The 26,245-nt window shown below is 51.3% G+C and overlaps 2 protein-coding genes across 3 annotated transcripts in view; one reads left to right on the top strand and one right to left on the bottom strand.

The window, feature by feature from the left end:
• Nucleotides 1-197: 197 nt before the first annotated feature.
• Nucleotides 198-19,112, bottom strand: TMEM143 (transmembrane protein 143). The gene is made up of 8 exons (XM_029584760.1): nucleotides 18,947-19,112; nucleotides 5,251-5,472; nucleotides 4,717-4,824; nucleotides 3,642-3,836; nucleotides 3,203-3,339; nucleotides 2,318-2,597; nucleotides 1,368-1,575; nucleotides 198-1,177 (listed from the first exon to the last, which is right to left on the bottom strand). The coding sequence occupies exons 2-8, from the start codon at nucleotides 5,449-5,451 to the stop codon at nucleotides 1,017-1,019; spliced, it is 1,290 nt and encodes a 429-aa protein (XP_029440620.1). The 5' UTR covers nucleotides 5,452-5,472; nucleotides 18,947-19,112; the 3' UTR covers nucleotides 198-1,016.
• A 113-nt stretch (nucleotides 19,113-19,225) lies between these two features.
• Nucleotides 19,226-26,245, top strand: part of SYNGR4 (synaptogyrin 4) — a 48,614-nt gene continuing 41,594 nt past the window's right edge. The window contains exons 1-2 of one of the 2 annotated variants that reach the window (XM_029584761.1): nucleotides 19,226-19,319; nucleotides 25,625-25,754. In XM_029584761.1, the coding sequence (XP_029440621.1) occupies nucleotides 25,662-25,754 (93 nt within the window). In that variant the 5' untranslated portion in view covers nucleotides 19,226-19,319; nucleotides 25,625-25,661. Of the gene's footprint in view, nucleotides 19,320-20,041; nucleotides 20,129-25,624; nucleotides 25,755-26,245 lie in introns of those variants that run through there. The other variant, XM_029584762.1, reaches the window with a different exon arrangement.

Consider the following 26,245-nt stretch of genomic DNA (forward strand, 5'->3'; position numbering starts at 1 on the left):
GTTTTTTTTTTTTCTTTTTTGTTTTTTTTTTGTTGGAAAAAAAAACAAAACCTGAACTTTTATATTTTGTATAAACTTTAAATAAAAAGGAGAGAAAGATGGGCCTTTCTTTTTTTTTCTGTCCCTTGAAGCAGGAGAGGGCTTCCGCCTCTGCGAGGGGAGGCGTGCAGTGATTGCACCGGAGAACGAGATTAGGTTGTACAGCAACTGTCCTTTATTCCACTCAACAGCAGCATGAAAACAAATATATATATAGATTAAAAAAAAACAACACATCCTCCCAGAAGCAGTGCGGACAGACGTCCTTCAATAAATTACCAGCGGGATAGGAGTTTTTGAGGGAGGGGAAAATAAATTATTTGGCTTCCTAAATCTGGGGTTTGAAAGAATCACACAGGCAGGCCGGGCCTGGCAGAGGTGGTGGCCGCCCCCTGCCCGCCCGGGCCCGCCCGATGCGACATTACGTTAGAAGGGACGAAGCCATCCTCGCCCACTTCTGACACCGAGGCAGCTCCGGCTAGGCCAGAAACGTTTTGTCTGGAGTGGGGAGCTTTAGGTCCTCACGACAAAAAAGATCTCTGGGAGCCCGAGAGGAAAAAAGGACTTTAAGGAGCATCCTTGGCGGCACAAAGGCTGCAACCTATCCTGGAGAAGGCAGCCTGAGGGGAGGTTTGGCTCTCCGCCTTGTACTAAAACAAGTCAACAAGTGGCTGAAGCAACCCTGACAAGGCTTCTGTGGAGACCAAAAAAAAAAAAAAAAAAAAAGGGAAGAGTGCACTTCTCCGTGCTGTCCAAAAGGAAGCCGAGGGACCAAGCCCCCTCCCCGCCCCCCGGACCGGGCCTGCACGGTATTCCCAGGGCCCAGCGTCTGAGCACGGCGGGATCCGCAGCACCACCCGCCTCCCGGTTTGCTCAAAGGTCCAGATAAAAAACGCAGCTACGTCAGGATTCACCCTCGGCGGGGTAGAGATTGTCTGGCGACACCGCGGGGGCCCAGCCGGGGAGGCGGGGGTGGGCTAGGCCGGCTCGTGGAAGGGTTGTGGCTTCCCGGCCGCTGGACCGTTCAGTCTCTGGAGGTTGGCGAGCGCTCTCTGCACGGAGAAAGCAATGTTCAGCTTGGATTTCTCGCGCAGCCAGATCTGCACCTGTTCCTGCAACCGGGCCAGCTTCGCGGGGTCTGCGGCATAAAAACAGAGAAGGGAGACATAAAAAAAAACCAAAAACAGGCTTTGATTGCGGACCACCGTCTCTTGCCCCCCCGCCCCGGCTGGGAGCAGAGCTATTTCCACGCTCTGTGCTCCCAAGTCCCAGCCATCCCTCTCCCCCCCCCCGATCCAGCACGGTTAGAGCGTCGCAGACTAATCTACCTGCAGGGCACGTGTCCGCGCCAGCCACGCCCGCCGCCGTGAGCTTGTGCCGTGTCAGGAAGCTGTGTAGGAGGAGGATCTCCTTGGCGTGCTCCTCCTGCGCCCGCTGGATGAGAGCCCCCAGCAGCTCGGCGTTATTGGAGGTGCTGCGATAGTACAGCATGTGAGCCAGCTCCAGGGAGTGAGACTTCCGCCGCGAGGCAAACGCCTGGCGAGAGAGAGAAAAAAAAAAAATGGAGGACAGGTCAGCAGCCCCCTCCTCCTTACGAAGCAGCTAATTAACTCGGTTGCTAATTAGGCATTGGGTCTGATTTAGCTAAGGATGATCTTCAAAATGCTCAAGGTAGGGGGGGGGGAAGGGGGTCCTCAAAGCTGTTCCTCGAGGGCCATAAGCCAGGCTGGCTTTGAGGATTTACAGCATGAATATGCATAAGATCTGTTTGCATACAGTAAAGGCACTGCAAGCAAATCTATCTCATGCGGAAATCCTCAAAACCAGACTGGTCTGTGGCCCTCAAGGAACATGTCTGCACTGAAGTAGGAGGCTAAGATTAGGGTGACCGAAGCGTTTTAGGGCTGCAGGAACAGGTTTTAATATGAAGTCTTTTCTTCTTGTCTCCCCCCCCCTGCATGCTGGGAAATGTAGTCCCTGTGCTTTTCTTCAACAGAACTCTCTCTCTCCCCCGGTATGCCAAAGGGGATAAGACCAAGACCGGCTCAGCCCACCCTTTCTGATACAAAGGATCACCAGAGCCACAAGCTGGAGCCATTCTGAGAATGGACGGACCAGAAGGACCCAGCGTGTGGGCCCCCACTGTCCCATCGCCAGCACTAGGGATAGACATGGCCATGGTGCTCAGAGTAGGGTCACCAGATGACCCCATCTGTCCTGCCTTTTCAGACCCACCACAAATCCTCCCCCATCCGCGCCCCCCCCCTCCCCCACTTACCTTCCAGGCGCGGAAGGCCATGAACCCAGTGAAGAGGATGAGGAGGACGGAGGTGCCGATCTTCAGGTCGGTGAGGACCGCCATGCCCACGTTGACAAAGATCACGCCGCCGCTCACCAGCAGCATGGCGTTGAGCAGGGTGCGGTCAAAGCGCGAGGTGCGCACCTTCACGATGGGCAGCAACTGCTCCAGCCCTTCCAGCGGGATGTCCTTGAAGCACTTCAGCACCATGTGGGCCTGCCGGGGCCGGGCCGCCACAACCACTCGCTTGAAGTAGCGCCTATGGGTAGGGATTACGGCCCGGGGTGGGGAGGAGTGGAGAGGAAGAAGAAGAGCAAATGAAAATCATTGTGTGGTCATGCAAGCTTTGGGAGGCCACCTCTAGGTCTCCTCACCCCCTCCCCCCCCCACCATCCCCCCCCCCCCCAAACCCAACACATGAAACATCAAGATCCTACTTCTGACACCACGTGTAAAGAATTCTGAATTAAATAGTGAAACAAGCTGGTGGGGGGGGCGGATGAGGGAGTGAGAGAGGATTGGCAGCAGGGGACAGATGGGGAGACTATGGCAGCGGGCAGATACAGCAACCAGATGGCTTTGGGGCATAAAGGATAGGGCTGAGCAAGTCTTGGGAATGTGTTTGCCCACTTGGTGCCATAGGGAATGTTGGAACTATAAATCCCAAAATGCAACGGGAAGGGTGTAAACAGCAAACCTAGCACAGCCCTTATTTTTTTTTTGCAAGGGACTGGACTCATCTGTAATTAGTATACGGGATGGGGCCAGTGGGGGCTGGAGGACAAACCAGCGTCCTCGCAGACACTGAGTAGATCCCTAGGTTTTTTTACCTTGATATTTCAGGAAAAGGGGGGTAAAGCTTGCCTTTCCACAGGGGTCTTCGGAGTCCGACTGTAAAGCCCCTTTGGGGCCCTGCTGCCGAGCTGCGTCGAGAGAGGCCCAACCCTCTGACCAAGGGCCCAGAACCTAATGTATTCGTACTGGTCTATGTTTACATACACCTGGAGAGAAGAAGGGGGCGGGGGTTAGAGGGGTCGTGACGGACGCTTCAGTCGTGGCCAATGAAATTGCTGGGAAACCCCGGGGGTCAGTGCTGGGTCAGAGGGGAGCATGCACACTACAGAACCATCAGCACACAGCCCCTCCCCCCCCCCCCCCCCCGCCAACGCTCCTCCACTCCACCTCCCTGTCCAAGCACGCCCCGCGCCCCCAGGTTGCTGCATGAACCTGGTGACCGCAGTCCAGCCCAGGGGGGGGGGGGGGGGACGAAGGCGCACGGCACGACGGGACAACCTTTCCGCACCTGGACGCCATCCTGCGGGTGATGCACGGTCAGCGCGTAGGCCAGAGCGTCCTCCGACAGGCAGTTGAAGTTGGCCTGCTCCAGGATAGGCTGCAGCTGGCCCAAGACGCTTTCTTCGCTGGACAGCCGCTGGGCATCAGAGAGGGGCTGTTCAGCTAGCGTGTCCCTGTCCGGGTTAATGGGATCGTAGAGCGCCTGTGGGGGGGGGGGGGAAAGAGGTGAGACAACACTAGCGAGGAGAAGCATCAGCCATGACGCGCTCTCGCCCGAGAGAGAGTTTTCGGGATTGAGCAGACTTCCGAGAGACTGCGCCGCAGGGCAAGGAAAATTTTTACGGTGGGACCTAGTGCACAAGCCACGTGTGGGCTGCCAAGCTCGGTAACAAGGCATCATTGTAAAGGGTGATTCTTCCACAGGTCCATTACCAGGTTATGGCAGCCTTCAAGCAAATCCGGTGAGAAGATTATCTGGGGGGATGCCTTAAATTCTCAGTATGCCAATGTTAATCCACAAACGTGGGGGTATATATAACGTCCAACTTATCCAAAAACCCGCACTTACTCTTATCTTTTTTTAATCTGAATGCTATTTTTTATTTTATTTGAAATACCAAATTCACCTGTGTAAAAAAAAATAAGAAAAGTTTTTCAAAAAAACCAGATAACAAAAAAAGTAGTAATTCATTAAAATATTAAGAAGGTGGATGGAGGTGCTCATGATTAAAGCAAAAAAAATTGAGCAAGGCACCAATGGCAGGTGTTCCTTGAGTTTTATGATGCATCACCACACACCTATCAAAAATTTAAAAAAAAAAAAAAAAGTACAGATGAAAATTAAAAAAAAATAATATCTATTTTAAAGTTTGAGGTACACAGGTGAATTTGGTATTTCAAATAAAATAAAAATATTTATTTATTTATTTATTGGTTTTTATATACCGGAAGCTCCTGTATACAATACATATCACTCCGGTTCAGATTAAAAAAACGATAAGAGTAAGTGCGGGTTTTTGGAGAAGTTCAATTCTCAGTAAGCAGGAGCGAGAGGAGGCAGCCTCAGCAGGGGTTAAGCTCACCTGCAAGCGTTCCAGGGCGGCGTGGTAGGGCTGCAGGAGGGAGGCGTCCACCCTCTCTGCAAAAGACAGGAAGGCCTGGTGCTCCGCCTCGCCGAACGAGTGGAAGTCCTGCCCATGGGGGCCCGGTGACGGTGAAGGAAATAACAAAAAAAAAGAGAGACAAACCAGCGTGAGGGTCATTCCCCACGCCAAACTTTTTTCTTTATAAAAATGTCACCTCCCCCTTTCGGTTTAGTCCCTTAAATCCCCTCCCCCCCAGAACACCTTTCCTAACCACTCGCAGAGAGCCCAGCCGAATGACACCGGGAGAGAGGGCAGGACGGTGGAGATCCGAACTCTTACAGATTCCTGCTGCAGAACCAGATTAAAGCCATCAGCCCCCCCCCACCCCGGTCTGCTCTCTCGCCTTCCCACTCTCTCCCCCTTTCCTCCCCCAGACCCTCGGGATTACAGCGCAGGCAGACCGACCTATCCTCCTCCAGGCCCTTTTTCTCCACCCCCCACTCCCCCCCCCCCTCCTTCTGCCAACTGCACCTGCAACAGGGCCTTGGTGAGCTGGTCCTTGGAGAAGGGGATGTATCTCTCCTGGTACTGCACAGTCCAGTCGCGGGGCTCTGTCGGTTTCCACATCTTCCGGTAGTCCGCGATCTTCCCGGCCAGGGAGCGCAGGGAGCGCGCAGGGGACCGCGAGAGCCCTGCCCCGGCCCGGAGGGCAGCCGAGGCTCCGCAGAGCATGCTTCAAGTCCCAGCCCAGCGCTGCGAGAAAGAGAAGCAAGATTACTGCGGCGGCTACCAAAAGGCAGCACAGAACAGAAACACAGGGAAGGGGGAAGGAGGAGGCGGCTCTCCTGATGGAGCTAGCCTAATTAGACCCTGATGAAAACAATGTTCTGATATCTGCCAAGAGAGAGGTGCCAAGGAATGTGCAGGGGGTGCTGCAGGGCAGGAGTGAGGTGCATTGGCAGAGCTGTGTGTGTGAGGGTCTCAGTACTGGAATAGCAGGAGGTGCTGCAGGGCAGGAGTGAAGTGCATTGGCAGAGCTGTGTGTGTGAGGGTCTCAGTACTGGAATAGCAGGAGGTGCTGCAGGGCAGGAGTGAGGTGCATTGGCAGAGCTGTGTGTGAGGGTCTCAGTACTGGAATAGCAGGAGGTGCTGCAGGGCAGGAGTGAGGTGCATTGGCAGAGCTGTGTGTGAGGGTCTCAGTACTGGAATAGCAGGGGGTGCTGCAGGGCAGGAGTGAGGTGCATTGGCAGAGCTGTGTGTGAGGGTCTCAGTACTGGAATAACAGGGGTGCTGCAGGGCAGGAGTGAGGTGCATTGGCAGAGCTGTGTGTGAGGGTCTCAGTACTGGAATAGCAGGAGGTGCTGCAGGGCAGGAGTGAGGTGCATTGGCAGAGCTGTGTGTGAGGGTCTCAGTAATGGAATAGCAGGGGGTGCTGCAGGGCAGGAGTGAGGTGCACTGGCAGAGCTGTGTGTGAGGGTCTCAGTACTGGAATAGCAGGAGGTGCTGCAGGGCAGGAGTGAGGTGCATTGGCAGAGCTGTGTGTGAGGGTCTCAGGACTGGAATAGCAGGAGGTGCTGCAGGGCAGGAGTGAGATGCATTGGCAGAGCTGTGTGTGTGAGGGACTCAGTACTGGAATAGCAGGAGGTGCTGCAGGGCAGGAGTGAGGTGCACTGGCAGAGCTGTGTGTGAGGGTCTCAGTATTGGAATAGCAGGGGGTGCTGGAGGGCAGGAGTGAGGTGCATCGGTAGAGCTGTGTGTGTGAGGGTCTCAGTACTGGAATAGCAGGGGCTGCTGCAGGGCAGGAGTGAGGTGCATTGGCAGAGCTGTGTGTGAGGGTCTCAGTATTGGAATAGCAGGGGGTGCTGCAGGGCAGGAGTGAGGTGCACTGGCAGAGCTGTGTGTGAGGGTCTCAGTATTGGAATAGCAGGGGGTGCTGCAGGGCAGGAGTGAGGTGCATTGGCAGAGCTGTGTGTGAGGGTCTCAGTACTGGAATAGCACGGGATGCTGCAGGGCAGGAGTGAGGTGCACTGGCAGAGCTGTGTATGAGGCTCTCAGTACTGGAATAGCAGGGGGTGCTGTAGGGCAGGAGTGAGGTGCATTGGCAGAGCTGTGTGTGAGGGTCTCAGTATTGGAATAGCAGGGGGTGCTGCAGGGCAGGAGTGAGGTGCACTGGCAGAGCTGTGTGTGAGGGTCTCAGTATTGGAATAGCAGGGGGTGCTGCAGGGCAGGAGTGAGGTGCATTGGCAGAGCTGTGTGTGAGGGTCTCAGTACTGGAATAGCACGGGATGCTGCAGGGCAGGAGTGAGGTGCATTGGCAGAGCTGTGTGTGAGGGTCTCAGTATTGGAATAGCAGGGGGTGCTGCAGGGCAGGAGTGAGGTGCACTGGCAGAGCTGTGTATGAGGCTCTCAGTACTGGAATAGCAGGGGGTGCTGTAGGGCAGGAGTGAGGTGCATCGGCAGAGCTGTGTGTGAGGGTCTCAGTATTTATTTATTTATTTTTAATTTTCTTCTATACCGACATTCCTGTAAAATATACAAATCACATCGGTTTACAATGCAACTTCAACATTCGCTCAGGGCGCGATACAAAGAACAGTGGTCACAATTAACAGTAAAACGGGTCATAACTCATCTTAACATATAAAAAATACTCTCAAATCATCTCGGAAACAGATGAGATGATAACTGGTAAAAACAACGGAGCTAAGTAGTTGGACTATAGTGTCCAACTGGAATGTTCGATTGGGAGAGTAAGGCTGCAAGCGAAGGAAGATTAAGTACTGGAATAGCAGGAGGTGCTACAGGGCAGGAGTGAAGTGCATTGGCAGAGCTGTGTGTGAAGGTCTCAGTACTGGAATAGCAGGAGGTGCTGCAGGGCAGGAGTGAAGTGCACTGGCAGAGCTGTATGTGAGGGTCTCAGTACTGGAATAGCAGGGGGTGCTGCAGGGCAGGAGTGAGGTGCATTGGCAGAGCTGTGTGTGAGGGTCTCAGTACTGGAATAGCAGGGGGTGCTACAGGGCAGGAGTGAGGTGCATTGGCAGAGCTGTTTGTGAAGGTCTCAGTACTGGAATAGCAGGAGGTGCTGCAGGGCAGGAGTGAAGTGCACTGGCAGAGCTGTGTGTGAGGGTCTCAGTACTGGAATAGCAGGGGGTGCTGCAGGGCAGGAGTGAGGTGCATTGGAAGAGCTGTGTGTGTGAGGGTCTCAGTACTGGAATAGCAGGGGGTGCTGCAGGGCAGGAGGGAGGTGCATTGGCAGAGCTGTGTGTGAAGGTCTCAGTACTGGAATAGCAGGGGGTGCTGCAGGGCAGGAGGGAGGTGCATTGGCAGAGCTGTGTGTGAGGATCTCAGGACTGGAATAGCAGGAGGTGCTGCAGGGCAGGAGTGAGGTGCATTGGCAGAGCTGTGTGTGAGGATCTCAGGACTGGAATAGCAGGAGGTGCTGCAGGGCAGGAGTGATGTGTAATTGTAGAAGTGTGTGTGTGTGTGTGTGAGAGATCTCAGAATTAGTGATGAACATTTGTTTTTTTCATTTTGATCAGTGCGCAGTAAGAAGAAACTCAATCTTAACACTTAATTTCCTTTCCTTGAATCCTGCTAGACCAGACATGCGTCTGTATTCCTTCTTGCCAGCAGATGGAGACAGAGACTACAAATTTGTTGTTTTAGTGATGTCACTCCTATAAGGAGTGGTGCAGAGGAGGCGCTTGCCAGTGTCTGTGTGTCTCATTGTCACTCCTCAACTTCCTACCTCCATGAAAGGGCTGATTCTTCCCTCAATACCTGTTCACCTGGGAAGACTGCGCCCCATTCCGGGTCTCCTGGCCTTCCCTAAAGCCACCCCAACTTCTGCTTGCCCAGGAGGCCAAACATAGTCCATCCTCTGGCAGTTTCTGAAGCTTAACCTCTCCAAGATCCCTAATTAACGTCTCCAGCTCTTCCTCGAACAATAACTTTCTTTTACAGGGACGTTTGCCTTAGGTGCCCAATGATGCACCCACATCCTCCTCACTGTAACCCTGCCCGGCGCGACCGGATGTGCAAACCGTGCAATCGCACGGAGCGGCACACCCGGGGAGGTGGCGGGCCTGCCGGTCGGTGACGCTCTCTCCTTCTTCAGCCCCCCTGGAAGAGGATGTGAGAAACAAAGGGCCGCCGCGCTGCCACGCCACTGCGGGGAGGGGGCGGCACGGTGGCGGTGGGGGACTCTTAAGCGCAGGGTGACGCAGAAGCTAGAGCCGGCCCTGACTGCAACCAACAAATGCCACCAACCGAGAAGCAATCCTAATAAGGTCATAGTGCATGAGCCAAAACAAAAGGGGGCCCGGATTCTAACCAGACCACCCCTAGAGTCTCTGGGAGCTGCTGCACCCAGCTCAATAAAGAAAGAGCCCCCCTCCCCGCAAATAGAGACCTGAACAGCCAAGGACTGCAACGGAGAAGCTCCGCTCCTGTACTACAGGATCTTTGAGCTCAGTGCCACTCCTCGCTGGCTCACGTTCCCTGTCCTCTGCTGGAAGAGGATACAGCTTGATAAGACCATGCGGAAGGGGCGGAGGGAGGGCCTTAGGCAGCCGCCTGACCTCGGGAGGATGGGGAATCTCCTTCAGGATCCTCCTCGACCTTTGAATCCGACGTTCGGAGCAACACAACCACCTGGGCCAGATAAGTGGAGCAATGTTCCTCCTGATACACTCGCGCATTGTAAAGCTGCAAACGGCCTTTGTCATATGCTGCTGTTCTAATGTACCGTAAACCACTGTGGGTGACTCGTGTGTTCAAACCCAAAGACATAAATCTGAGGAAAGAGTTCTCGCCCTCCTCCGCATTTCCAAGGGGGGATCCCAGAGAAGGAGGATCCTCTGAGAGGTCCAAAACCTCCCTAGCCAGGCCAGGAGGCTGGGACACTGAGCCCTTGCATGGAGGAGGTCTGAGTAAAGCCAGAGAGCAAAGACCCTCTGAGACCCCTTCTGCACAGAAAGTCTGCTGAACAATTAAAACAAAGGCAGACTAAAACATGGCTTTGGACATGGAGCCCCGCCCCTTGAGGAGACATCAGAGGGCATAGGGACCTGGACTGGGGAAGGTCCAGCACCAAGGAAACTGGAACTTAAGTCACTTGAACAATCCATAATAGCGCCAGAATGTGCTTTAAGAACGTAAGAAGAAGATGCCTTGCTGGGTCAGGCCGAGGGTCCATCAAGCCCAGCATCCTGTGTCCAACAGAGGCCAATCCAGGTCATATGTACCTGGCAAGTACCCAAACACTAAGAAGATCCCATGCTACTGATGCAATTAATAAGGAGTGGTCTTCCCAAGTCAACATGATTAACAGCAGTTTATGGACTTCTCCTCCAAAAATGTATCCAAACCTTTTTTTAAACCCAGCTGTACCAAAGGAAACGTGGTTCTTACCTGCTAATTTTCGTTTCTGTAGTATCCCAGATCAGTCCAGACTCCTGGGTTTTGCCTCCCTGCCAGCAGATGGAGACAGAGAACATTTCACGGACACTGTACATAACCCAGTGAGCCACCTGCAGTCCCGCAGTATTGACCTGCACCCAAGCCAAGATGACAGCAACAACCATAAATTTCTAATTAAACTCCCTCCCTTCGAATGAGCCGGAGGAAGGTGAAGTTACCCAAAAAGACAATGGAAAACTCGTTTCCCAAATTTAACATAAGAGATCAGCACTGAAAACCTCCAACAACTCCATACTGTATACAAAGCAACGGTACGAGCGGCGGCCTCTCCCCCCCCCCCCCCCCCCCTAGTAAATGGGCAGGTCTGTGGACTGATCTGTGGTACTACAGGAACGAAAATTAACAGGTAAGAACCAATTTTCCTTTCCATGAACATACCCAGATCAGTCCAGACTCCTGGGATGTACCTAAGCTCCCCTTAACTCGGGTGGGACATAGAGAGTTCCGCTCGTAGAACACTCTCAAAGCACATGGAAGCGGGAGCCCCGACATCCAAGCGATAATGCCTAGCAAAAGTGTGCAACGACTTCCCAGTAGCCACCCAGCAAATTTCATGCGGAGACACCTGATGTGACTCAGCCCAGGAAGTCGCCTGAGAAAGCGTCAAGTGCGCCCCTACATCTCCCGGTACCAGGCACCCTTTAAAAATGTAAGTCGACTCGATCACGTCCTTCAGCCACCGCGGAATTGTAGTCTTAGACGCCTCACCTCCCTTCTTTGCACCACGCCACAGTACAAAGAGGTGACCCGATATACGGAAATCATTAGTGACCTTTAGATACCTCAATAATGCATGCCTCCCATCTAAGAGCCTAAGCTCCCCCATGTGAGGCGTCAAGGAATCCAAATCTGGAAAAGCTGGAAGCTCCACTGTCTGGCTAAGATGGAACGCCAGGACTACCTCAGGCAGAAAAGAAGGCACCAGGCATAAAGATTCCCCCGAATCCGATATCTTGTAGGAAGGGATCTCAACATGACAGCACCTGGAGCTCCAAAATTCTCCTGGCCGAACAAATAGCCACGAGGAAAACCATTTTAAGAGTCAACTCCTTAAAGATAGCTCTCTTTAGTGGTTCAAACCAAGCCTCACACAATCCTCTAAGGACTAGATTCAGATTCCAAGACGGACAAATGTTCTGCACCTGAGGACGCAAGTTCTTAGCTCCCTGAAGGAACCGTATAACATCCGTATGTGCGGCAGAGGAAAAGCTTGCACCTTACCCCAGAGACAACCCAATGTTGCTACCTGGACTCTCAGAGAGTTAAAGGCCAGTTCCTTGATCAGAAGCTTCCTGTAGAAAAGCCAAAATATGCGATACTGTAGCCTGAACAGGTTGAGGCTGCACTCCGTCAAGAACAGACCAGGACTTGAAGACCCTCCAAATTCGCACATTTGTCAAGGATGTAGAAGGCCGATCTAGCCTGCAATAAGGTAGAAAATAACTGCTTCGGAATATTCACTCCATCTCAGTTGTCTCCTCTCAGAAGCGAAACTGTGAGACAGAAGTGAGCCACGTGACCCGAAAATATTGGGCCCTGATGGAGAAGAGTCAACCAATGTCCAAACCTCAGCAGCCAGTCTATGGCCATGTTGATCAGCTATGGGAACCATGGTAGATGTGACCACTCTGGAGCTACAGTAATCCCCTGTCTACCAGAAGCCATGGAAGGAAGACAAAGAATTCCTCGAATCCGTTGCAGAATGAGAACATTGATTCCTTCCATACAGTGTTCTCTTTGGCGGCTGTAAAACCACGGTGTCTTAGTGTTCTTTTTGGTCACCATTAAGTCCATATGGGGATACCCCCATCTTCCATGAAAGAGACATAATCGCTGCCTCTGACAGCTCCCATTCCCCGGGGTCTAGCTTTCTCTGACTGAGGAAATCTTCCTGAATGTTGTCCACCCTGGCAATGTGAGACATCTCCAGCTGCTCTAAGTGCTGCTCTACCCAGAGAATCAACTCCCGGGCCTCTCAAGCAACTGCCTGATTCTTGGTTCCGCCTTGACAGGTGATGTAGGCCACCACCATCGCATTGTCCGATAGGTTCCGTACTGGATGGCAGTGTAACCGTGGCAGACAGGTAAGCAACGTGAAATGCATCGCTCTCATCTCTGATTAACAGACCATGAGACCTCCTGTTTCGACCAGGACACACTGCCCTCCATCTGGAGTGGCTTGCATTGGTGGTGACTATTACCCAGTTTGGAACCTCCAACTCCACACCATGCTCAAGATTGGTATGAGTAAGCCACCATGAAAGACTGTCCCTGGCTTCCCCCTATAATGGAAGAGGAAGATGAAACTCTTCCCATAACAGATTCCAGCAGGAGAAAAGAGGCCCTTACAGAGGCCACATATGCACGAACGCCCAATGCATTAATTCCTGGCACTGAAAGATCTAGCAGATGCCGAATCTGACTCTGCAATTTCAGCACTCTCTCTCCGTGAGAAACACTCTCTCCACCAGCGTGTCGCACTGAGCTCCCAGATACTACAGAGTTTGAGAGGGGACTAAATGACTCTTTGTTAGTTTCACCACCCATCCTAGAGACTTAAAGCTCATCAGTATGTTTTGTACTGATTGTCAAGAGAGGTCCTCTGATTTTGCACGAACGAGTCAGTCATCCAAACATGGATGCACCAACACACCCTCCTTTTGCAATGCTGCCATTATCACCACCATCACCTTGGCGAAGGTACGCGAAGCCGTCGCCAGCCAAAGGGAAGGGCTCGAAACTGAAAATGTTCCCCTAGGACCATGAACCTCAGGGTTCTCTGGTGCTCCGGCCTGATGGCTACGTGCAGATTCACCTCTGTCAAGTTGAGAGATGCCAAGAACTCTCTCTTGCGTACTGCCGCTATAATGGACCTCAACGTTGGATCTCAGAGTGTTCTTGCGGAAAACAGGGAACCTTGAGAGCCGTATTTACCTTCTTTAAATCCAATATAGGCTGAAACATCCCTTCCTTTTTTTTTGGAACCACGAAATAGATTGAATATAGGAAAATTGGTTCTTACCTGCTAATTTTTGTTCCTGAAGTACCATAGATCAGTCCAGACGAGTGGGCTTTGCATCCCTACCAGCAAATGGAGGCAGAGAACTAAAACCTTTGAGGCACTGCTACATAACCAAGAGTGCCCACCTGCAGTCCCCTCAGTATTTCTCTGTCTCCAGCAGATGGTAGAGATGCAAACCTGCTGTTAAGAAAAAAGAAAGAAAGAAGGGACAGAAGAAGAGAAGTTAATGCTCCCTGAGGTGTTAGGTTCCTTTGTGGGCCATCGCTCAGGTTGAGCCGGGAGAGCGGGGGGATTGGAGATCCCTGATCAGCTTTAGCCCACAGCAGATCCAGGGGTCCTGGTTCCCTCTTATCCCCTGAAGGCTCCTTCCCAGAGGTGATGCCAGTAGCAGGGAAGTTTTCCTTTTTTTGCTTGAATTTCTTCCTTTGCTGTGGCTGCTGTTTCTTTAAATAAAATAAAAAAAGGGGGGGGGGTTTACATTTTTCTTTTAGCAACAACTGCTTGGACTGTTCCTGGTTTGATCATCGGGGCAGGCCCGGGCTGGAGAAGGGAGCAGTGTAGCTCCTCTGATCATGGCTTCGGGCTGCTCGGAGAGCTGGAGGCTGCGTTGGGCCGTGTTCCTCTTCTCTCCCGGTGCCACGATCACACGGTTTCTGTTCCTCTGCAGCAGGCCCGGCCGCATGGAGACAAGATGGTGCCAACAGCGGTTTCCCAGCGCGGAAAAGCTTGTCGGGCCTTCGGCCTGGCTCGTGGACAGCGGAATGCAGTGGCGCTATGCCACGATTCGTTTCTGGAGAGGAGAGCCCACCGGGGGCAACGAGGCTGGTAGGAGAGCCACATGTTCCCAAGGCCCTGTCAGGATCAATACTGGGAGCCTAGAAAGCCTGTCAGGCAAGAGAAAGGCTACGGCTTGAAAGGTGACAGATTCCCGGGAGCCCAGGGACTCCCCTCTCCCGTTGTCTCCAGTCATCCCGTTGGGGCTGGGAGGGGGGAGGAGATGTGAGCTCTGGGCCTGACAGGAGCAAGGATGACGTAGTCTTTTCTTCAGAATTTGTCTTGCTTATGCAGAAGGCCTTTTTAACCAGGAAAAGCACTGGCTATATAAAAGGCATTTCAGTCAGTCATCTTGCCCTGCTGCAAAGAGGCCCGGGGGTCAGGGGGACCTCCTTCGCTGGTTGGTCCTGGACCATCCTGAGGGGCCTGGTGGCTCGGATGACCTGGAAGATGGTCTTGGGGTTGTTCTGTGGGTGGATCAGGATGACCCAGCAGATCTCAAGGCGGATGTCGATCAGAACGGGGATAAGGACATGGCTGATCCGGAAGAGGCCCCGATAACGGAGGGAGATGACTCACGGGTGGTTCGTCTGTTCCGTAAGGAGGAGTTGAGGCCCCTTATTTCCCATGTTCGGAATGAACTGGGTATTAAGGTGGTCCAGGAGGAGTCGGATAATAAAGGGGTGGATCCAGTGTTGGTTGGATTCCAGGGCCCACCGAAAGCCTTTCCTCTCCCTAAGAAGATCATGAGGCAGGTGAATCGGGAATGGGACTTCCCAGAGGTGAGGCCTCAAGGTGGTTAGAGCCGCAGCAAAGTTGTATCCCCTCACGGAGGATATCCTGCCACTGCTGGTATTGCCGAAGGTGGATGCTTCGGTCTTGGCGGTCTCTAACAAGACAACCATTCTGGTTGCGGGTTCGGCAGCGTTAAAGGACTTGCAGGACCGTAAGTTAGAGATTCATCGGGACAGGATGTTTGAAGTCTTGGCGCTGAGCCTGTGAGCAGCGATCTGTGGAAGTCTGACGCAGAGGGTCTGTTTTTACGCTGGGTCCAGAAGTCTCAGGGGGAAGTCTTCAGCAGATGCTGTTGTTAGTAGCCAGGCAACTCAGGTGGAGGCCGGGATTGCATATGAGGCAGACACGCTTTGACATGAGCTAGACTTTACCCAGGAATATGGTCGCGGTGGTCTCTGTGCGACATCTGCTGTGGTTGTGGAATTGGTCAGCTGCTGTGTGGTCCAAGTCTCAGCTCTGTAATCTTCCCTTGAAAGGAAAATAGTTGTTCAGGGAGGGCCTGAAACAATTGATAAGGGTTTTGGAGGGGTCTAAAGGGAATAAGCTGCTGGAGGATAAGAAGTCTTTTCTGCCTCGCTCTAGGTTTTGGGAGGAGCTGCGGTTTTCTTCCCAATAAGGGTTCTGCACTGTCTTTGGGGCAGAACCAGGGGTCCGCTAGGCAACAGTCCTTTTGAGGTGCCCATAGACTTCCCAGAGAGAGCTCCGGGCCAGTGGTGATATGGCTTCACAATGAAGCCAGGCTGGTCCACTCTCTCGAAATGGCGTTGGAAAGCTGTCTATCACAGTTTTACAAGGAGTGGACCAGGATTGCCTCTGGCCAATGGGTCCTAGAGGTAATAAGGGATGGCTACGCTTTTGAATTTTCTCGCCCCATCATGGAAACTTTAGTGGTGTCTCATTGCAGTGCCAGAGGGAAGCAAGCGGCAATTCGGGACACATCATGTTGCCTTCAGTTGCTGGCATGATAGTTCCAGTGGCGGCCAGGGTGCACGGTCAAGGGAGGTACTCTATTTACTGTGTCATGCAAAAAGGTGAATGTGACACGGCGAGTTCCCCTTTTTCCTTATGGGAACGTTGCGGACGGTGATAGCGGCAGTTCGTCAAGTGGAGTTTTTCTGGCCTCGCTGGACTTGATGGAAGTGTATCTGCACATACCTATTTGGGAAGAACATCAAAAGTTTCTTTGTGGTATGGTTCTGGGGCAACATTTCCAGTTTCGGGCCTTCCCGTTCGGTTTGATGACTGCACCTCACATGTTCACAAAGGTGATGGTGGTGGTAGCAGCAGCTCTCCGTAGGGAGGGGATCCTAGTTTATACTTCTCTGGGCTGGCTTATTCGAGGGAAATTGGAGGAGGTGTCCGGAGGTCTGTGTGCACGGTGATGGATATGTTGCGGTCCTTGAGCTGAGTGGTGAATTTGGCAGAGTCACCTGAGCCCTACCCAGACGCTGGAATACTTGGGGGCGAAGTTTGATGCTCGGCAGAGTGTCTCTCACATCAGAGAGGATTCGGAATTTACAATCCCAGTTGGTGCGGATGCCAGTGCCCAGGGCTTGGGATAATCTTCAGGTCCTGGGTTCAATGGCATTGTCACTGAATTTGGTGCCATGAGGCTTTGTCCACATGTGCCCTCTACAGGAGGCATTGCTGTAGCACAGGAATCCATTGTCGGAGTTTCATCAGCTTTTACTGCTGCAGGGTACTTCCAGGTCCATTCTCTCGTGGTGGCTGTGACGGCCCAATTTGGAGAAAGAGTTGGGTCTGGAGGTTCCGGACTGGGTTGTAGGGACTATGGATGCCAACCTCAAGGGTTGGGGGGCGGTCTGTCAAGAACAGATGGCAGAAGGAATGGGGTCACCAGTAAAAGCGTCCTGGTCTATCAATTGCTTGGAAACGAGAGTAGTGTGCAGGGTGCTGATGGAATTCCTTCCCTAAGTCTGAGGTCAATGGGTCAGAGTATTATGGGACAATGGTGGCTTATATCAATCAGGAAGGGGGAACGAAGAGTCGTACAGTTGCCCAAGAAGCCCAGGACTTTTTTGCCTGGGTAGAATAACATTTGCAGGGGATAGCCGCTTCACATGTTGCGGGAGTGAACAATGTGCAAGTGAGCTATTGCAGCAGGCAACAGTTGGACCCGGAGGAATTGGAGCTGTCAAAGGAGGCCTTCGGCCTTATCCAGTCTCTTTGGGGCAGTTCCCATCTGGATCTGATGGCATTAAGGAGCAACGCCAAGGCAGCAAGTTTCTTCAGCCGCAGATGATAGGTCAGAGCTGAGGGTATAGATGCTCTGGTTCTTCCATGGCCGACAGGGATCCTGCTGTACGTGTTCCCTCCATGGCCGTTAATAGGTCGAGTGTTAAGGCACCTCAAGAGGCATCCGAGCAAGGTGGTACTGGTGGCACCAGAGTAGCTGTGTTGTCTGTGGTTCACGGATCTGGCTCAGCTCGCAATAGATGGGTCCCATTTGCAGGGGCTGTTAAGGCAAGGTCCTGTTTTCTCGGGTCTGGCGGATCACTTTTGTCTTGCAGCTTGGCTTTTGAGAGCAGGTGTTTGCAACAAAAAGGATACTCTGAGCCAGTGTTTTCCAAGGGCTTAGTTTACAATTCCTTTTGGGTTCAGGTGGCAGCCTTGGGGTGTCTCAGAAGTAGACTCCAGGGAAAAGGTTGTTGGCCTCACATCCGGATGTTGTGAGGTTTCTGAAGCGGGTCGAGCATCTGCAGCTGCTGGTGCGCAGATTGTGTCCGGCGTGGAGTTTAAACTTGGTCTTGCGGGTGCTTTGTGGAACTCCGTTTGAGCCGATGTGGAAGGTGTCATTAAAGGACCTCACACTGAAGGTGGTATTTTTGATGGCAATTTGTCCAGAAGGATCTCTGAGCTACAGGCTTTGTCCTGTAGGGAACCATTTCTGAAGATTTCGGACGAGGGGCCGTCTTTGTGCACGGTCCCCTCGTTCCTTTCTAAGGTGGTATCTTCATTTTCACCTGAATCAGACGGTGGAGCTCCTGCCTTTCTGTATTGGTCTGCTGAGTCGCCAGAGGCAAAAGATCTCCATTTCTTGGATGTGCGGTGGGTTCTGTTGCGTTATCTAAAGGTCACCAGCAGTTTTTGGTCATTGCTTCCTCCACTCCATTGCTTTCACACATATACAGGGGTGCCAGGTTTTTTCAGTGCTGGCTCCTCGAAGCAGACTTCATTCACTCCCATCTATATCAGGGAAGGCAGCCCAAAGGCTAATGCCCTGGCAGCAGAACCAGTATCTTGCTCTACCAGGGAAAAGGCCCAGAAACTGATTGCCTGTGAGCTAAGGATCCTACCACACCAGTCCAGCATGTCACCCTCTATGGGAGACAGATAATACCGGCAAGTGCCCTCACCTGTAGGACTCCTTATAGCAATGATGATGTGACTGAAAATTGGGGGGGGGGTTCCTCTGTCTCCATCTGCTGGCATAAACCCAATCATCTGAACTGGTCTAGCAGGATGAAAATGAACATGTGCATTTATTTATGATGTTTTGATATTCTGACTTTTCCTGAAGCTAGTCTGCAGGCAGGTCACAATAAATTTAAATGAACAGAGGCATTAGAACAGCTTACAATCAAATAAGAATTTGCAATTAATGTAGCACTGGTATCCAGCATAGAGAAACCCATTTGTGCATAGTTTTGAGACCCAGTTGCCAAATAAGTATCACACAAGCACCTACTTCAGTGTCACCTAGGGTTGCCAACTGGCTCCAGATTTTCAGGACATTTCAATCCAGTCCTGGTTTTACCCCATTGCATGCTGGTTCTTATTCTGATTTCTCTATTGTATTCCCTAACAAAAGCAAGACTATAAGTATCTGCAAGCAAAGGAGTAAAAACAGGACTAGATCACCCTGGCCTGAAAATCTGAAGCCAATTGACAACACTACACACAGGCACTATATAAACACGCAGCCAGCAGCAGCAGCCTGAGCCCGGATCCCTTACTTGGCATCTCCCTTCCCAGCCACTTCTGCCACAAGCAGGATACGTATGTAATCAAGAAGCCAAGAGCTGCAAGCAGAACTCCCTTGCACCGAGGAAAAAGCAGCACGTTACAAAAAATGATTGAAACCAAAACAACGCAACGATCAGTTTCAAGGGGAAATAAAACCCAAAGGCTAACCTTAGAAGGGCAGGATTGACATTGTGCAAGTCTGCACAAGTGCGGACCCTACAGCTACTTCCGCCCCGCTGTGACGTAAGGGGAGCGTCGAGGAGTGCGTATTGGGGAGGGGAGCGAGAAAATCTTCGTCGAGTGTGCCTTCCTCCTTTCCCTCTCTCCCACAAAGAACTCACACTCGGCAAAAAAAAACAATACCTGCCATCCAATCCGCGACCGCCTTGCGTGGCGTCGCCGTACGCCGAGAGATAGGGCGTGGGGTAGGAGGGCGTAACAGTTGCTAGGAGACGTGGAGCGAAGGCGACAGCGTGTGAGGTGCTGAGCGGGAAAAAAAAAAGCTACATAGAAAAAGGCGGGAAAATAAAAAGACTTGCACGTAATAATATTAATAATAAGGATATCATAACAGTAATGAGTGATGATGATGTCATACCCAGGGATGAAAGAGGAAGGGCATTGTCTTCCTTTTTTCCCCCATCCCCGGGGAGAGAGGGTGGGGAGCAGATGAAGGGGTAGGGGAGGGGTGCTTGAGAGAAAAGATGGAAATATTTTCTGTACTATATTCCTCTGTCATCTAATTACCTACATTGTTAGAGATAAATAACGTTATATTATTATATTTTGTATATGTTCTCTTCCCTGCAGTATAAGTGCCAGGTAATTCAGAAGGTGGTGTGAGAGAGGGGAGGGGGTATATCTATAGCTATATTATTATTTTTTAATTTCCTGACTCCTCACCCCTGCAACCAAAGGACCAACATGTTTTAAGCAGTGCCCATGCCTCGATGTGGAGAGAAATGATCACGCTCCGCTGCTTGCTGCTGCCCCCCCTGTATAAAATTTGGCAAGACTGGTCAGACACACAAGAGGAGTTGGAAAATTAAAGAAAACTCTCAAAAAAGCAGCTCAGCTCTAAAGACAGCTGGTGGGGGCTTCAGCAGGGCTGCAGGTGCTGAGGGGGCATTAGAGCCCAGGACGTGCGACTGATCCATCATTCCCCCCCCCCCCCCCCCCCCAACCTCATGCTCTTGTCCCAGTTACAGTGAAAAGTGTTTTGTTTTGTTTTTTAAAACTTTTCTTTTTTGCCAATACAAATAGAAAAAAAAATCCCTGGTTTTGAGATTGCTTCACCAAGACTCCTGGTCAGCAAACAGTCATCTTGGCAGAGTGCCAACGAAGTCCGAGGTTTGAAAATACGCTCAACGCGTTATGTGCTGTCACAAGAGAGGATTCCGACCTGGGCCACTACTGTTCGGAGGCTGCCTTTGCAGCATAGTCTGCCCTGGAGGGTGGGAGACACATAAATCACACATACTCTACTTAAACGATTAAATGAAAGCACTACATATGATTAAATGTGTAAATAAATAATACATCTCTGGAACGCTGCATTCGAAAAGGGCCAGGCAGGTCACTCGCTCCTTGTTAGGTTACAACGCAAAGTGGAGATTGTTCACTTGGTCCAAATTATTTCCCCCCATTGCTAACAGGACAAATACTCATAAAATGATTTCTCTCGCCCCCATCATTAATCCATGTGTCTACAATCTCTCTCTCCCCCATCTCTTTACATTTGTCTGTATCATCTCTCTATTTCTCTCCATCTCTCTGTTGGTTTTCTCTCCTCATCTCTACATAATATCTGTCCATCTATCCATCCATCTCTCTTCTGTCTCCATCTCTCTGTCCACCTCTGTCTCCATCACTTTGCCCATCTGTCTCTCCGTCTCTCTCTCTATTTTTTTTAAATATGTTTGTGTCCTTACAACATCAATACCCAAATAGTTCAGGGGTCTTCTTATAGTTCTAAATGATAAACCCATCAAGAAATAAATATTCCTATTCATTCATTTATTTATTTATTTATTTATTTATCTATAGTTTTTATATACCGACGTTCGTATGCACATCACATCGGTTTATGAAGAATAAGTAAAGAAATAATTTGCTTTTTAAATATTCATGAAGGATAAATATAGAAATAATCATAGTTTTGTTCCAGTTATTGTGCCAGGAATAGAAATAAAGACATAATCCAGAACAAGTTAACAAATATCAATAATTATAACTGTAGCTATTACGTATCTATATTTAAAATGTTATTGTTTATATATATATATTCTTTTTCCTGTAACAAATATCCAAATAATTCATGGTTTTATAGTCATAAATGATAAATACAGAAATAATCCATTTCTACGTATTTTTAATATTTTTCTCTGTAGAGATTATACGCACACAATTTTCAGATTTTTCTAAATATTCATGAGTGATAAATATAGAATAATTTTCTTCTTTGAGTTTGACAACAACATCCTTTTCAGAACTAGAAGTTCCACATAGAACTGATGGAAATTACTTTTCAGAATGCACACACACTCACGTTCATTTACCTGTGTGGACCTAGAAAGAAAAAATAACCGTGTCCGACTGCCCCCCACCCCCCAATATCTCCTGAGAATTTGGCATGGATTGAATGCAAAACCAAAAAGCTATTAGATGGCATAACTGTTCGTGTATTTGTGGAATATGTGTATCCACTGAAGAATAACCACCATGCACTCCCTGACATGTGGCAAAAACGTGTCAATGAGGAATAGATGTCAACCAAGAAGGTGATTAGGTGAGTCCTCTTGGACCCCCCCCCTCCCCAAGAAGCCAATTTGGCATCAGTAATTCCAATTAAAAGGTCTCACTACAACCTTTTTTGTGGACCCTTGATTCCACATCTCCAAGTAGACTATTTCGGCAACCCACACATACATTCACATAGGAAGCCATTCCTGCAGTGATCTCATTGCACTTCCATATATGGGATTATATTCCTGCAGTGGCATTACATCAGCTCTCTATATGTGACATCATTACAATGTTCAGCTCCAGATGTGTAAATGCATTGCTGCAAGGACATCATTGCTCTGTATTTGATTTATATTATGCCTTTCAGGCACTTCAAAGCAAATTCCCTGTACGTACCCAGATCAGTCCATACTCCTGGGTTTTGCCTACCCTCCAGCAGATGGAGACAGAGAGGTTTTTGACTGACACTGCCCTTAAGTTGAGGTGCCACCTGCAGTCCGTCAGTATTTCTCTGTCTCCAGCAGATGGTGGAGGTGCAAACTCCTGCAGTCTGAAGTAAAAAAAAAAGACAGAATTTTGTTAGAAGATGAGTCTACTGCCTCCCATGGGGGTGCTAGGTCCCGGTGGGACCATCCCCTCTGGTATTAGAGGTGTTCAAGCAGAGGGTCAGAGACCAGGTAGCTCGACACCCCCCCCCCCAACCCCCATTTGTTTTCTGGCAGTCGCACCCAGGGTTGATATTGGGATGCTCGGCTCATTCACTCTGCCGGCGGGACATTGGGAGCCTGCAGCCAAAAGCTTGGTTAAAGTTTAAAAAAACAAAAAAGGATAGAGCACTACCCAGGATCGATGCGGAGTGCAGGTAGGCTCAGGGCGTCCCTGCTCCGGTGGCTGATGCCTCGGACGGCTCCCGTGGGGTTTTTCCTTCTCCTTAACCCCCCGACTCACTCTCCTGCGATGCAGTGCGATGCGGCTTGTGTAGCCTGTGGTGCCGCACGGGCGCATCTCTCGCACGACGGTTTGTGCTCGGAGTGCCTTCCTGGCGGGGAGGGACCTCCGAGTCCGCTACGAGGGGGAAGCTGTCAGTTTACCGGGAGCCTGGGGGGCTCGCTTCGACTCAGGAGCCGTCGGGTATTCCGTTCCCGCTTAGAGTGGGAATGGCAGTCATTTTGTCCGCATTCATGCGGCCGGGGGGTGGGGGATTTCCTGCCCTTGTTGCCACAAGCAGGGGCCTCCAGGGGGGGCCGCTTCACAGCGGCGGGGAGCCTCTCTTCCGAGGAGGAGCTAAGCGCCGCGGGCATAAGGATGTCTCCTTCAGAGCAGGCAAGTGGTTCAAGGGTCCCAGTCTGGATGGGACTGCGGCTGCCTTCCGCTCCTGTTACTGCACAGGGTTCAGATCCTCCGGAGGGGCCTTCCGATGGGCTGAACCCGGATCCCGATCAGTCCCAGTCTGATGCTCCGCTGCTTGCCAGAGATGATCCCAGGGTGGTGCGTTTGTTACAAGGAGAGGAACTGGCCCCCCTGATTCCCGCAGTTCTCGAGGAACTGGGCATTGAGGCTCCCCAGGAGAGCGCAGTTTGGGAGCCGTGGATCCAGTGATGTTGGGCCTCTGGGGTCCAACTACAGCTTTTCCTTTTCATGTGTCGGTCACCGCCCTGCTCTTCTGGGAGTGGGATACCCCGGATGCAGGTTGAAGGGGAGTAGAGCCATGGGCAAGCTATACCTGCTTCCGGAGGCCCTTGACCTTCTTAGGATCCCAAAAGTGGATGCTGCGGTGTCCGCTGAAACCAGGAAGACGACTATCCCAGTTACTGGCTCTAAGGCGCTCAAGGATCTTCAGGACTGGAAGCTCACCTAAAGAAGATTTTTTAGGTCTCCGCCCTGGGGGCTCGGGCTGCTATATGCAGCAGTTTCATGTTGCAAGCAGGTCTTTGTTGGGCGCAGCAACTCCAAATGGATAAGTCCCTCTTGGAGGCAGAGGCCCTTCAGGCTGAGCGGCTGGAGGCTGTGATCGCCTATAGTGCAGATGCATTGTACGATCTGCTGTGGACCTCGGCCAGGTCCATGATGTCCACCATTTCCGCTCGCAGGCTCTTCTGGTTGAGGAATTGGGCGGCGGACATCTCTTCCAAGGCACAGCTGGGTTCTTTGCCTTTTAAGGGTAAGCTGCTGTTTGGTAAGGCGCTGGAGGAGTTGATCAAGTCCTTGGGAGAGAATAAGGTTCACAAATTGCCCGAGGACAAGCCGAAAGCGAAGAATCCCTTTCCCTCTTGGGCATGATTCCGGGGAAAACAGATTTCAGGCATCTAGATCCTCCGGTTCTTCTGCTCGGCAGCCCCCGAGCAGGCAGCAGTCGTAGGGTCAACCCTTTCACGGCCGCTGGCCCAGCAGAGATGGTTCCGCCCAGGGCATGGGTGGACCAAAGTCTTCTCAATGAAGCGAGGTCGGTCCACTCCTCGGTGCTGTTCATCGGCGGCCAGCTGACTCTTTGTTGGGGAGTGGGCCAAAATTACCTCCGACCAGTGGGTTCTAGATGTAATCGGTCAAGGTTACGCTTTAGAATTTGCTCGGCCTCTCAAGGATCGTTTCTTCATCTCACCATGCTCTTATCAGCAAAAGAAGGTGGCAGTGCGAGCTATCGTCTATCGCCTCCGAGACCTGGGGGCCATTGTGCTGGTGCCTCCTGCAGAGCAAAGAAGAGGCAGATATTCCATCTACTTCGTAGTACCTAAGAAGGACGGCACCTTCAGACCCATCCTCGACTTGAAGAAAGTGAAGAGGAAGCTTCGGGTGCCGCGTTTTCGCATGGAGACCTTGCGGTCGGTGATTGCAGCAGTCCACAAGGGAGAGTACCTTGCATCCCTGTACCTGACGGAGGCTTACCTGCACATAGGGATTCGTCCTGACCACCAAAGATTCCTCCACTTTATGATCCTAGGGGAGCATTTTCAGTTTTGTGCCCTGCCTTTTGGTCTAGCGATGGTGCCCAGGACCTTTACCAAGGTAATGGTGGTGGTGGCAGCGGCCCTTCGGAAGGAAGGGGTCCTGGTGCACCCTTACTTGGATGACTGGCTGATTCAAGCGAAGTCAGAATCTCTCTGTCGCGAAGCGGTGGATCAGGTCCTGTTCCTATTGCAGTCCCTGGGTTGCATAGTCAATTTGGCCAAGAGTCATCTGGTTCCCTCCCAAACCCTGGAGTTCTTGGGAGCCCTATTCGACACGGGCATAGGCAAGGTGTTCCTAACCGAGGAGCGTATCCACAAGTTGCAAGCTCAAGTTCGCTCGCTGCTGGCCATGCGCATGGCCAGGGCCTGGGATTACCTGCAAGTTCTGGGTTCCATGGCTTCCACCTTGGAGTTGGTCCAATGGGCCTTTGCACATATGAGACTTCTGCAATCAGCCTTCCTATCCCGCTGGGATTCGCTCTCCGAGCAGTTTCAGCTACCGCTTCCACTCACAGAGTCTGCACGGTCCTGGTGGCTCGCCCCGGACAAGCTTCGACGCGGGGTGGACCTGGAGGTCCCCTCTTGGACAGTAGTAACCACGGATGCCAGCCTCTCCGGTTGGGGGGCTGTTTGTCAGGGCAGTTCCGCCCAAGGCCTTTGGTCACCGACGGAGCCCTTGTGGTTCATCAACCGGTTGGAGACCAGGGCTGTGTGACTGGATCTCCAGGCTCTCCTCCCGCTGGTGGAGGGAAGGCCAGTGAGGATCCTATCGGACAATGCCACAGCAGTGGCTTGTATCAATCAGCAGGGGAGCACAGTCCGTCAGTATTGCAGTCCTGTACAGTGCAATACTGACGGACTGCAGATGGCACCTCAACTTAAAGGCAGTGTCAGTCAAAAACTTCTCTGTCTCCATCTGCTGGAGGGGAGGCAAAACCCAGCTGTCTGGACTGATCCGTGGTACTACAGGAACGAAAATTAGCAGGTAAGAACCAATTTTCCTTTACATTCAAGTACAGTAGGTCCCAGAAGGAATATGGGAGCACAGTCCTCCAGAGCCACCACTGTACTGAAACATAGCCTGGGCTGAAGTGGCAAAATATATTAGTGATTTTTATTCAATTTTACATTAAATTGTTTCTCTCTGTTTGGACAGATTGTGGCGTGAAGACAACAGGCAAGGGTAACAAGCGATGGCTTTCTTTTCTCCTTTGCAATGGCTGTTGATGAACAAAGTCTTTCTCTTTATGACGAAACCACTCACCCTCACAAGGACAGTGGCTTGGGTGAGGAGCATGCAAGGCCCAGGACCCTGGCTTTCTGCATCCGCCAGGTTCTATGTCACACTGAGCTACAGAGCACCCCCCACTACTCTCTCCCCATTCCTTTCCTGTTCAGAAAGAAGGCGGAAGGTCCAGGGCACAGTGACAGCTTTATATTTTGGTCATCATGTGTTTCTATTATCAGAATTATTGTGGTACCTCTTGGCTGTTTTAAGGGTGTGCTCCTGCAGTGGCTTGACTGGAAGACTGGGGATGTGGGGCGAGGGGGAGAAACAAAAGTCATGAGGCCAAAAACCCAAAGAATGACCAATACATGTAGGGGTCTACCTAAAGTGTGCTTCACTGCTGTCCGGCACCGTGGGCTGGAGAACAGCTGTGGCAGATGGCCATGTTAAAATTAATAGCATTTTTCACATTTTTGAAACATGCTAAAAATTGCACGTTTGTATATTGCTTCTGTCCAAAGGGCAGTGTCTTTCCTGAAATTAATTGGG

The sequence above is a fragment of the Rhinatrema bivittatum genome, chromosome 19 (assembly GCF_901001135.1).
Source record: "Rhinatrema bivittatum chromosome 19, aRhiBiv1.1, whole genome shotgun sequence".
Taxonomy (NCBI): Eukaryota; Metazoa; Chordata; class Amphibia; order Gymnophiona; family Rhinatrematidae; genus Rhinatrema; species Rhinatrema bivittatum.

Excerpts from the sequence above, each read along its gene's own strand:
- TMEM143 (XM_029584760.1), bottom strand. The coding sequence starts at position 5,451 with ATGCTCTGCGGAGCCTCGGCTGCCCTCCGGGCCGGGGCAGGGCTCTCG. Across the intron at positions 3,340-3,641 it reads ACCCGCAGGATGGCGTCCAG|GTGTATGTAAACATAGACCA; the intron begins GTGCGGAAAGGT and ends TCTTCTCTCCAG. Across the intron at positions 1,576-2,317 it reads TGGCCTTCCGCGCCTGGAAG|GCGTTTGCCTCGCGGCGGAA; the intron begins GTAAGTGGGGGA and ends CTCTCTCGCCAG.